Source organism: Oculina patagonica, chromosome 8 (assembly GCF_052425735.1).
Source record: "Oculina patagonica isolate OP01 chromosome 8, crgOcupat, whole genome shotgun sequence".
Lineage (NCBI taxonomy): Eukaryota > Metazoa > Cnidaria > Anthozoa > Scleractinia > Oculinidae > Oculina > Oculina patagonica.
The window spans coordinates 33,048,764-33,061,586 of NC_135765.1; the positions used below are offsets into that span (position 1 = coordinate 33,048,764).

At 40.5% G+C, this 12,823-nt stretch overlaps 1 protein-coding gene and 1 pseudogene across 3 annotated transcripts; one reads left to right on the forward strand and one right to left on the reverse strand.

Moving 5' to 3' along the window:
* Positions 1-72: 72 nt before the first annotated feature.
* Positions 73-4,858, reverse strand: LOC144663508 (uncharacterized). 2 transcript variants are annotated; one of them, XR_013572624.1, is made up of 3 exons: positions 4,256-4,858; positions 1,306-2,878; positions 73-1,133 (listed from the first exon to the last, which is right to left on the reverse strand). XR_013572624.1 is itself a non-coding variant. In XM_078524477.1 (2 exons), the coding sequence occupies exons 1-2, from the start codon at positions 4,732-4,734 to the stop codon at positions 2,281-2,283; spliced, it is 1,077 nt and encodes a 358-aa protein (XP_078380603.1). In that variant the 5' UTR covers positions 4,735-4,858; the 3' UTR covers positions 73-2,280. The 2 variants fall into 2 exon arrangements, 1 of the variants encoding a protein (XP_078380603.1); XM_078524477.1 differs by having other exon boundaries at positions 73-2,878.
* A 2,221-nt stretch (positions 4,859-7,079) lies between these two features.
* On the forward strand, positions 7,080-11,101 carry LOC144662490 (uncharacterized; annotated as a pseudogene). The gene is made up of 2 exons (XR_013572460.1): positions 7,080-7,551; positions 7,914-11,101. The product of XR_013572460.1 is annotated as an uncharacterized LOC144662490 (transcript).
* Positions 11,102-12,823: the final 1,722 nt, after the last annotated feature.

Here is a 12,823-nt window from a genome sequence, read left to right on the forward strand (position 1 = left end):
AGATAAGAATTTCATTATCCTTGATTCTCCCATGTGACATTAGAAAATTAAATGAAATAAGATACAAGTGACAATTTTAACTTACCACCTTTATTCTTCATTATCTTTATACATCACTCAAACTATATTTTTGTCTATCTACATCTACTGCTTCTGATTTAAAATATATTAGTATTTATAATTTATTTAACATACTTTAAGGTTTTTTCCTTTTTTTCTTCTTTTTTGAAACCAATGTTAAATAACCCAGTTTAATTCTCAAGAGTTTGTCAAGAGCTAGTTTCTCCCTACTATATCGATACATTGTAAAGCAAAGGGTGATGAGAAAAAAGAAAATTATCAACAAGCTAAAGAAATTATGATCACCAAACTCTCAGGACTAACATTTAAAGAAACGTATGGCGAATGATAAGCAAGGAGAATCTTTTTATTCTGTTTCAATCATCTTATCAGGGAAGCCGAAACCTCAGTAAAACTATACCACAAAACAAGTATCACAGAGTTTAAAGGCTATTAAAACTGGGTGGGCAATCATTTATAAACAGATTTTAGATAGTGTTAAATAAAATCGTTGTCTAAAGCAGGTTAAACCATTGAACAACCAAGTTGTTACATTGTATCTAAAATGTTGTGTATTTGTCTGTGGCTTGACAACCAAGAAGTGACAGCACCATGCTTTTCCTAGTAGTGGTTTGTTGAAAACCATGTACTGCATTAATTTTGTTCTAAGCTACTTCCTTAGTGCTATTTACTTGTGTTGCCCCCCCCCCCCCACCCCTTGTCTTGCCCATCCCCCTCCCCCTCCTCAGCTTTCGTCCAGTCCCAACAGTTCTCCAGTTCCCTACTCATTTAAACTCCTGGGTTGAGTGAGGCACTGTGAGGGTAAAGTGTCTAGCCCAAAATCACAATTAAGTGATCTTAACCAGCATTTAAACCATGGCCCCTTGCTCCAGAATTCAACATGCTAACCAATGATAAGACCACTGGGGCTCCCATTTTACATTAATTAGTAGTGCTGTCCTATTATAGCTAATAACACGGCTAACAACTGCTACACAGAATGATCTATTTGACTGCAAACTTCAACATTAAAATTCTAAGTGAATGAGAAAGCAAGGTAGGTTCAGCTCATCCTCGGAGACCCAGGGGCAGTTAGTGGGGCGAAACGAAGGAATATACCGGGCAGAAATGGTAGCAACGGAAGTTCTTGAAAACTGCCGTCGCTACGATTTCTGCCCGGTATATTCCTTCGTTTTGCCCCACTAACTGCCCCAGCTGGGTCTCCGAGGATGGGTTCAGCTCTACTTAACATTTCCATTCAGAACCTTTTAGAAAGTTATTTCCTTCCAACACCAAGGATCTTTATAATGGTTACTGTAACTAAATCCCATAAAAACTACAAAGTAAATGTACACTGTACTTTTTTTTGTAGAAGCCACGTTTTTCGCATTAGATAAGCCCAAAATTTCACATTTTTGTAAAAATAAATAAAAGAAGTTGTGACAAGTTTTTTTTTTTGTATTTTTTTAACACTTTGTCGGTCCTTAGCAGTTCAGGGTTGTGTTTAATAATGAAAATATGTTGCTTTTAATAAAAGTAGCTATAAATCATGAATTACAAAAATATTTCCCTCATTAGTAAGTTTGATGTCAATTTCCATGATTTACCCCAGATTTTTTGGAATATGCCAGGAAGTATATTCAATCTAACAGTTACAGAAAGTCTCTCTTCGGGTGCGAGTTTCTGAACATTGGCGAGAAACGAGCCATACACCTGAGCTGAAAAAGCCAAAACTTAAGTGTAATAAGTATGATTCACAATTGGTTTAAATAATAAATCAGAGACAATGGATTTAGACTGCTCATGCACCTCAACTCAAATGAGTAATTTTCTAAGGGCTAGTTCAGATGACACAACTTTGTCGTGTGTGACTTTGGTAGCTTGTAAAGTGCTCATGTCATGTCATTATCTCAAAAGCATGTTGTAGGTTTGACTTTCATAAACCAATTTGTGTCATAGACTTGTCATAAGCGTGACACTTGCGATGATTTGTTACACAATCTTAACTGGCCCTCAAAGATTCAGAAGATAGACAAGTAAAGATGCCTGTTTCCTCAGGGGATAGTGACGGGATAGACAGTTCTTATTTTTATCATGACTTAGTGAAATAAGCAAGGGATTTTGCCTGGCCTTGAGGATCTTGGAAAGAACCCAGTTTATCTACCTAACAAATATTTTGTGCTAGACATGCTTTTCTTTGCAATACAATAAGTTAGACTGTTACCCTAGCAAAACCCTTCGCAATCTCTCGCGTGGTATAGGAACACTTTCGTCTTCACTGCTACTTGAAGAACAATCTTCCCATCTTTCATCAGCATGCGGTGAACAAAGAAACTGTTCGAGTGGCAGACGATACTTGCCACAGAAGTCCACAAATTTGATATGTCTCACACGGGCATCAAAATACACTCCCTTGCAGCACGGGTTCACACAACGCCGAGCATTGTTTAGATACTGCAACAGATGCACAGGAAGGTCTTGTGAGCCATACTTGACACCAGTATTTTTGATGCAGCGACCACTAAGTTCTAATAATGAGGGAGGATTGAATGTCATGTCTTTAACAAAACGTACAACCAGAGGATTGTCTCGCAGACTTAACTCCTCCAGATTTCGCAGTTTTATGAGCGCGACCGGCAGCAATGTCAGTCTGTTGTTGTGAAGACTCAGAGATTGTAAATGTGTCAGTTTTACCAATGATGACGGCAGGGATTCAATTCTGTTGTCACAGAGATTGAGAGCTTTTAGTTTGCGCAGGCTACCCAGTTCAACTGGTACAGATGACAGCTGGTTCCCACCAAGATAGAGAATTTCCAACCTATGGGAAATAAAACATAATGGAAAAAAATTTACAGTGCTGTAAATGTTTCATCTATACAGTATGAAACTAGGGCCAAATAAAACAAAGGCAAATCAACCAGAGTGGAAGAAATTATATCAAACTCTTGCTGTTGTTTGTGTAATGCAATCTTATATTTCTGATGGAGGCCCATATCATTCGGAATTATATATCTCTTCAAGTAATTCTCTTCATATAATGTAAGAGCATGATTTTTAATGTTATACGCTAGAAATAAATTTGTATTGTTATCATCATCATCATTATTTTTATTATTATTATAGAGAGTATATGTATTTTGAGAAATGGAATATAAAGCCGGCGACACACTAGGTTATTTTATTCGCCAATTGCGGCCAATTTGATCGCCAGCGGTTGGTGAATATAATCGTCGATATCTGACATGCCTGATATCGGTGATTTTATACACCGGTCGCGGCGATCGGCGAAAATCGCAATCGCTGCACCAGGCACACTTGGCGATTTTTACCAATCGTCGGTCGCCAGCTTTAGGCAACAGTTTATTGTCTGAATTCATACTGATCTGTTTGTCTTACTTTTAGTGAATGAAAATATATTTTATTTTTCAGCCCTTACATGTACTTTTAGATGTTAAACCTGGTTTTCACAGAGATAATGCATTTTAGGGGCCAAACAATATCGCCCAATAACAAGCAGCCAACAAATTGAACTACAGAACTACACAAAATAATAGTTTGAATGTGGGAATCTGAAAATATCATAAAAATGTATAATTTAGAAGCTTCTTAATTCTATATCTATTGTAAACAATAACACCTCTCGCGCATTTGCATGAGGGTATTCAATAAAAATAAGAAACTAGCCATTTATGATTTACAAATTGCTCAATATTAAAAGCTATTTTGGGCAGAATGTAATCGATATGAACAACATGCGATGCTACATCACGCTTACAGTAAAATTTTGGGCTATAAAAAATATCGGCTGGCAGATTAATGCGGAAACATTTTTTTTCTCATAGGCTTTTACACGTCAGTGAAATCAATGTTTGATTTTCAGATAAAGAAATCTAAACATACCGTACATCTTGTTGCATGACAAAACGTCACAGTTCTTGACGAAAGCACACGCAACAGAAAGATTGTTATGCAATCACACACGTGAAAAATAAAACAGCATGGCAGGTTTTCGTTTAATCTACAGCAAATTGAAATGCCTGTTTGAAAAATAGGAATAGCAGTAAATTTTCTGTTGACACATGCTACGTAAGCTCAAATCAAATTCGCCAAGTCAGGGCCACGTTGTAACACATTTTGCGAACTGAAGGTCAGGCCCTTCATTTGTTTACACAAGGAATTACAAATTCAAACCTACCTTTGAAGCGACTGAATATCTGGTGGAATCACATCGATCCTGTTGCCTCCAAAGAACAATGTTTTCAGTGAGACTAGTTCAAACATTTGCGGCATGAACGACTCAAATCCATTACCACTTAAATTGAGATTCTCTAGAGCTAAGAGACTGGCGAACTCTTTCGGCAAATCCACAAGGTTGTTATTCTTTGCCACGAACGTCCTCAGACGTCGCAGTTCACCGATTCGTGGAGTTACGTAAGCCAGGCCATTTCCTGAGACGTCCATTTCTCTAAGATTAAGAAAGTTCCCTATAGAGTCAGGTAGAACAGGAATATGGTTTCCAGCGAGATTTATCCTCGTTATTTTCAAAGGATCCGGTTGATTGTTCAAGATGTGTACATCGTTGGGAAGAGAATCGAGAAACCGGTAAGCCAAATTCAGATCGGCTTGCTCAAACTGCTCGGCACCGTTGCCATTTCTTTCTTCTTCGCCGTCCATAATTAAAAGTTTTTCTTCCAGTCAAGATGATCGTTTCACGCCAGTTCAAACGTGAAAACAAAAGAGAGATGGTTCACAACAGTATGCTCGGCCAAAATCCTGCTTAGTCACGTCGAGTTCAGAGTCCATTTCGCGCTTCACGTGTACAACAAATGAAATTGACAACAAACGATTTGATTGGTTAAAATGATCCTATGGGAATTACGCGTGACAAAAGGAAATAAGTAAACAAATGATACAATTTTATTGGCGATTAAACCGGAAGAACAGTGAATTACATACGAAAAGAGAAGAAACAGTGTAAAGTTTGTAATATCGTTTGATATCGGCCGTAAGATAAATAGGAACGTTAAAAAACCGACCTGCATATCAAACACAGCAACGTATAAATTTTCAATACGCGGACTTAAAGGGCAAAACTAAAACTACATTGATCAGTTATTCCAGACAAAAATCTGCATATGACATCCTTCTTACACTTTTAGGGGAAAACTGTTGGTAAATAAAGGCAGAATTTCTTACAACCGATCGACAAAAGTCAGTTGAAACGTTAACACTCGCTTGTATTACCTTTGCTTTCAACTTTGCACCCTTTGTGGGTCTCCTTCTCCCCGCTTTATAGGGGCCCCCGGAGGAGAGAGGTTTTGGTCTAATATTGCTGCAATACGCAACATTAACCAGAATATTTTTTAAGCGTACCAACACTGTCAAGGATTGTAGTTTGCGATTGCCTTTATTTGATCAGGTGTCTTTTTGACAGCGTAATGATTTTTAACGACAGCCGAAGGAGTAGACTTTCCAAAAGTCGTTTGCTTCTCGTTTCCGGTTTGGTGGTGGTAGACGCGCTCGCTCTCGCGCTTCGCGCTTGCTTTCGCGCTCCGCGCTTTGTGTGCTCTCTTAGCGCTCTCTGAGCTCGACTTGTAGGCAAGTCTAGCAAAGGAGAAAACGTGTTGATTGATGGTAAATAGCCCTTTGGCGGAAGTGACAGGCCTCTGCGGACGGCCAAAAGTCGATGTCCCAAATTACACAGAATTAATGGTGCTTCGTTCTGTCGGCAAAAAGGTGCCTAAAGGTTGAAAGTTGATTTGGAAATCAGTACCCAGTCTAGTACTTTGCCACCGAGGAGCCCTATTCTTCCCCTGTATATAGGTAAAGTTTGTTGGAACAGGAAAATCAGTAACATTAATTAGTAACACTAAGAAAAATTCCTAATCTTGGGAGTTCTTTTTTGTCTAATGTCGAAGGCGTAACCCAATAAAATAACCCTCCAAAAGTATATGCAGTAGCTGTACTGTCTTTGCATTCCTATATACTGTAGGAATTCAGTCTTCATGCATATTATCGCAAGTCATATATACTACATATCATGCCGAGAGACAGTAAAACGTACGTTCTGTGGGAGAAAGCTACTCATTTATTCGACTCTTAGGTGTCAGGTGGTTCCAAAGACTATTATTTTCAGCCCAGCATTTCCTCTTCATATGATCCGTTTTATAGTCCTAGAAACGATAGGCTTGTTTCACTTCAAGTATTTATAACTGATCTATTTACGTTATGTCTATGAACTTTCTCTCTAGCTGCCAATCGGTCAATTGACTGTCAGACGGACGTCAATATTTAAATAGAAAGAGAATATTTTCTCGTTAGATTATTTGACAATGATTTCTTCAGAGTTTTGATCAGCTCGTGGTAATCAGTTGATAAGATTATTTAATATCAGGTGAGTACACTTTTTGGTTGCCTTTTCTACGGGTGCTTTCCATTTAGCCCAACTGAACCTGAGTGAAAATGTACATCCCCAAATCGGAGTCGTTCCCCTCCCAAACCAGAGAAGGGAACGTGCTTTAGTACAGTTTCGATCTAATTCATCGAAATTTGGACGTCTATGTATGCCTCAAACAGACCATTCAGTGGGTTCTCGGTTAGAAACTATGAATTTTCCCGCACATCGAAAACAAAGAATTGGAAACAATTAAACATGGCTTAGCAGTGAAACGAACCAGTTTCGCGTTTAGCCCCACCTGCGCACTCCATTCTCGTATCTGTACCACATATTAACTAAATTTTATTGAAAGAACTTTTCTACGCTTCCAAAGGTTTTCAGTTTGACAGCTGTCGTAAAACGGTACAACTGCTCAGTCCTGTCCGTTTCCCAGTTCAAAATTTTGACCGGGCTTGTAACTTCAGGACAGAGAGACACTCAGATCGATCGATGAAAATATTGACAAAATTTCAGGAAGTAAAATTTTCATGCATACCAGAACGGATCATGATCAATGTGGAAAAACGCCGCGTCTTGTTTCCACTTAGAAGAAACTGATGTAAGCAAACCGTATACGTATTTTAAAAAACTGCAGTTACAAAACCATTAAGTTTTATTAATTTTAAGTTAGCCGCAGTAAAAACTCAATTTCTAGCACTGTTTGTTTAACCTTCGTGAAAGTCTCAGGACCGACACACTAGTTACACTCCATGCTTGTAATTTATGTAATTTTAAGTTGACATGTCTACTAAACACGACTTGACAGTTTTCTGTGTGTCAAACAGTCAAAGCAAATTAATATTGCGTCAAGACACTTGTTGCTTGATATGGCAAACATAACTTAAAAACAAACCAGAGCTATAATTCCACACTCCCTCAATCATTTTTCTTTGTCTGTAAAGGAATTTAAGTCATGCACATGCACTCGGCTTGTCTCACTTATAGGAAGGATACACTTGCTTCGACTCGCCGCTTGCCATTTTTTATCTTGAGGAAGCCGGATAGGTTTTGTTAACAAAACGCGGGGGAAACGATGTCCAAGATGAAGCGGAAAGGTTGGTGAACCTCACGATAGTTCAACCAAATTTTAACGGGAGGATGTGTGACCGCACCGCTTTGTGGGTTAATTTTCTGACTTAGCGGAAATATTTGAATTGTCAATTATAAAATACGATTCAAGAGACAATAAGGCAAGAAATGTTAGAAATGTTTAAATGTTTATTTTTAACCGGAGAGTGATAACTAAATAATCAGCTGCATAATGAACTAAAAACTTTCTTTTTAATTTTTCAATAAGCCAGATATCAATTTTATCGACCAAGAATCGGAGATGGAGATGAATAGCGCACACTAGTTGTAGACTTTTCACAAACATATGCATCATGTTTATATTTTTTTTTACTTTTTTTTATAACAGGAGCATGTTTCCTCTTCGGTATCCTCGAGCTGGTTTTTGTCACAACAGTGTCGGCGGCTTACAACACTTCTTTATGGCATCGCTTCTGGTGGTGGACTCCTGCAAAACAATGGCCTACTGGTGCAAAAGACGTGCTAAAGAACGCTTATGGAACGTGCAAGTCCAGTGATTCGTACTGCTTCCAACGGCTACCATCTTGGGTTAAAGAAGATTCCACCGAGTTACTTGCTATCGACTCCGAGGGAACTGTTTATCAGTGGAAGTTTGACTCAAAGAACCCAACTGCTCATGCAGTGTGGCAAGCCTTTCATGATCATCAGGAAACCTCTCGCGGCCAAATTGTGAACAACAAAGCATGGGACCCAATGACATTAGAAGGAAAAAAACCTAAGTCATCTCAAGATTCTTTCATGTACCGAAATCAGAATGGCGTAAAGTCCTTTCTCTTGGATGACGACAACTGTGACTGCTTATCTACCTTGAGTATGGGTCATGGAATGTGCGCAGTGGTCATAATACCAAGTTCAGCAAATCCAAAGTCTTTGGTGTCGACAAATTGTTTGACGCGGACTGCAGGGGACCTTCTCCCACTTATGGCCTTTCGCTTTACTTTCGAACAGCCAAGACGCTGACTCTGAAGAACTTTGGTGGAGGCTGGAGAGCTTTCTGGTGGTGGGAGAAAGACTCAACTTGGCCGGGACACGTCAAAGACATCCTCGAAAGTCCCTATGGAACTTGCAAAGAGTCTGACATCTACTGCTTCCAGCGTCTCCCCTCATGGCTCAAGGAAAAAGACACAGAGCTGTTGGCTGTAGATTCTTTGGGGACAGTTTACAAATGGGCTTTCAATCCCAAGAACCCAGTAGCCCACGCTGCTTGGCTTGCATTTCACGATCATCGAAAAGCCAAATACAAAGCTGTTCCCACTTCCACCCCTTGGAATCCAATTGCACTCAAAGGAACTGTGTCTTCCAAAGCTCAGGACTCTTTTATGTACCGAGAACAAAACGGTGTAAAGTCGCTACTGACAACTTCTGTGACTGTGACTCAACACTTAACCTTGGCCATGGTATGTGCTTCGCCGGTCATTCAAAGAGCTATAGCAAACCTAACGTCTTCGGTGTTGATGCCCTGTATGACAACGGATGTCACGGTCCTGTTCCAACTGTTGGGCTCACACTCTATTATCGCACTAGACGTCCAGACTTGAAAGCATTTGGTGGTAAATGGAGAGCGTTTTGGTGGTGGAATGCTGGCGTACTGTGGTCAGCCTGCAGTTCTCAGAAACAAGAAAAAGATGTACTTGAAAACCCGTATGGAATGTGCTCTGGAGGTGATCCATTTTGCTTTCAGCGGCTTCCTTCGTGGCTGGAGGAGCAATCTACAGAGTTGCTAGCCAAAGATTCTCAAAACAACGTCTACAGATGGCAATTTAACGCCTCTAACCCAACAGCGCATGCGGCATGGAATGCGTTTCATAGCCATAAAGAGACAGCGGCTGGTGCCGTTTTTAACAAGAATGCCTGGAATCCGACAGGAAAGAGAAATCACCTCTTGTTGACCAAGACTCGTTCACATATCGAAGCATTAATGGTGTGAAATCTGTTCTTCTTGATGACGATAACTGCGATTGCCTCTCAACAATCCAACTTGGAGCGACTGTCTGCAGCGATAAGCTTGATCCAAACGTCCGTGGAGTCGACGTTCTCTACGATCCTGTTTGTAATCTCCCAAGCTCTAATAACGGACTGACTCTTTACTTCAAAGTTCCAGACCAGCCGTTTACCTTCGAGGGATATGGATACAGATGGACTGCTTTTTGGTGGTGGCAAAAGAATGGACAGTGGCCAAGGAATGTAAAGGACGTATTGGAGAAACCTTATGGCAAATGCAAAGAAACCGATGTTTACTGCTTTGGAAGGCTTCCGTCCTCTGCGAAAGAAGATAGGACCAGGCTACTTGCTATTGACACCGAAGAAAACATCTACACTTGGAAGTTCTCATCTGGAAATCCAACAGCACATGCGGCCTGGAAGGCATTGCACGACCACGTGGAAACACCGTATAAAAAGGTCAAAAACAACAAAGTATGGAATCCTAAAGTTTTGAAGGGAACGGCACCAAAATCCAACCAAGACTCCTTCATGTACCGATCACAAGCTGGTGTCAAGTCCCTTCTTTTGGATGACGACAATTCTGATTGTTTGTCTACACTCAGCTTTGGGCATGGCATGTGTGGAAGTGGATTTTCCAAAAGCTATGGCCCTGAAAATCGGTATGGTGTCGACGCTCTCTATGATAGCAAAAAAATCTCCGCGGCCAAGCGTTGGTGTCACGTTATTCTTCTCCATATCAGAAGAGGTTGCGAAGCCTATTGCTTTGTGCAAGCACGGTGGAAACTGGCTCGCCTTTTGGTGGTGGACGGCTGATGAAACTTGGCCGGCTAAAGAAAGCGATGTGTTGGCGTACCCTTACGGATACTGCAGTTCATATAGCGAGTATTGCTTTGGAAGAATTCCCTCATGGGCAAAAGAAGACCACACTGAAATGCTTGCTATCGACTCTCAAGGAAACGAGTACCTCTGGAAATTCGATTCTCACAATGTCGTCGCACATGCTGCGTGGCTGGCTTTCCACGATCACTTGACAACTCCCGCTGGCAAAGTCGTGAACAAGCAGGACGGATGGGATCCTGTGGTTCTGAAAGGAACAAAACCAAAAGCAAAGCAAGACTCGTTCATGTATCGCGAGCAGAATGGAGTCAAGTCCATTTTGATGGATGATGACAACTGCGACTGCCTCACCACGCTGAATATTGGCCAGGGAATGTGTGGCTCTGGGCACAGTACTAGCTACGGTCCAGCAAACCGGGTCGGAGTAGATGCTCTCTATGACCCATGGTGCAAGGCGCCTCGACCTGAAGTAGGGCTTACGCTTTACTTTCGAGCAAAATAGCTTAAAAGCAGTTGCATTATTAACAAAAAAAAGGAATAGCCGAGGGAACTATAACTAAACATAGTCAGCATTAGGCTACAAGTTAAACCACAAATAAACTGCACACTTTAAGGTGTTACTAAATGTAGAAGTGAAAAACTGAGCTTGTAATGGGAAGTTTCAAACGTCATAAGCAACATAGTTTTCACTCAACCTTGGTGGAAAGGCATTGTATTCAGTAGTGTATGGCTTCAATAAAATACTGCTTGCTATTATTTATTTGCTTCATCAGTTTGCCTACTTTATACCGGACCATGTAACGCTTCAATTTCTATCATTACTTGTCTCTTTCATAATACTAAGGGTCGTGTTTTTCAACAATTGCAATAAGGTGGTTACGTGGCGAGATGTTTTGGGACTGAGCAGCCAACGAATTGCAGTCGAGTTGACTTATCGCCTATAGGAAACAAGTTGTCTTCTTGTTTAATTATACCAGACACTCTAAAGAATATGAGTAAAAAACCTTCAAATAGAATAATAATCCCTTTCAAGAGCATCCATCCTGCAATCGTTGTCTTTTAGCATATGTTTACGACGATAAACCAACCAAATTCGTGGATTTACAATGCATGGAACGCACGCGCAACGAATAACTGCTAGGCCACTTCGATTCTCAGTAGTGACACAGTGCTAAGTCAGCAGTTGCGCTTAAGTGAATCAGGCTTAACCCTTACTTTAGCTTCCCAAAAACGGCTGCGAAGGGTAATCAGCGGGAAGCGCACAAGCCCTGAGGCCTAGGTGTTGTGGGCGCAATTCGAAGTGGCAATCCTTCCCTTGCTGCAGCCACGAAATTCGATCTTTCCACCTGTTGCTATTTGCGCGTCACGCGCGCGTTCTCACCGCTTAGTTTGTAGCCTCTTCTCAATCACACATTCTTTTGGCTCGTCACGCATTCTTTTCTCCCCAGCGTCTGCGTGACATAGTACTCAGTTTACTCTAGTTTCAGCATGCAGAAACTAGAGGCCACCCATAGACTGTAGCTTAGCCTGTAAGGCGTAGTAGGCGATATTCCACACAACCATACATCCACTTGATGTACTACTAGATTCTTAAAACTAACATTACAGAAATGTATGGCAGTAGGTGAGCGGGAGAATCTGAGAATTGGTCAATTCCTAAATTATATCTATGTATTGATATCAGGCCGATGGCATCGAATGTGGACTGAATCTAGACTGAAGATTATTCCACGCAAAGTGCCCTCTACGTACTTAACACTTCTTTGGAATATAAATGAACTCTCCCTTGGAAAATTACCATTTTTTCTTGCGGGGGCGTTTCATTATCGAACTTGTGTAAGCTGTTGCTCAAAAGGAAAAATACGACAAAAACGTGCTATGATAAAATAAAATAAAGCCACCATGTTTTCATGACTTTAAAGAACACTGAAGAAAGTTATATACCGGTTTGTATTCTAAAAAGAAGCTTCAATTTTTTTAAGTCTAACACGACAAGTAGGAGAAAGTGTACACAGGTGTTTCAGTGCGATCCACTCGTTGAAATGTTTGCAATATTATTAAATAAAACACCTTCTAATAGCACTAAGTGCAGCTCTTAAGATGATCAACAATCGCTCGCGATAAAATCTATTTTGACAGGAGCCCATTATGTGAAAATTAATAAGGTTCAGTAGTGACATTTCTTGCAAAAAGGGCTTGGAGTATCATTTACAGAATTCACGAATCACGTGTCTTTTCTAGCTATTTTTACGCGTTACGGTCTCATTTTTGTCTTTTTCACGTGTCACGCATAAACCCTTTGCTACCCTGACTTTCGTGATGTGATGCCAGTCCATCTCAAGCAACCTCCAACATCAGTAACCTCTCATCGCAAGTCATCTCCCTAACCATTCGCCTAAGTACCCATTTATACTCCATGGGTGATAGGCACAGTCAGAGTCAAGTGTATTGACACAA

Coding starts and splice junctions, on each gene's coding strand:
- LOC144663508 (XM_078524477.1), bottom strand. CDS start 4,734: ATGGACGGCGAAGAAGAAAGAAATGGCAACGGTGCCGAGCAGTTTGAG. Junction 2,879..4,255: donor GATATTCAGTCGCTTCAAAG/GTAGGTTTGAAT, acceptor TATTTCCCATAG/GTTGGAAATTCTCTATCTTG.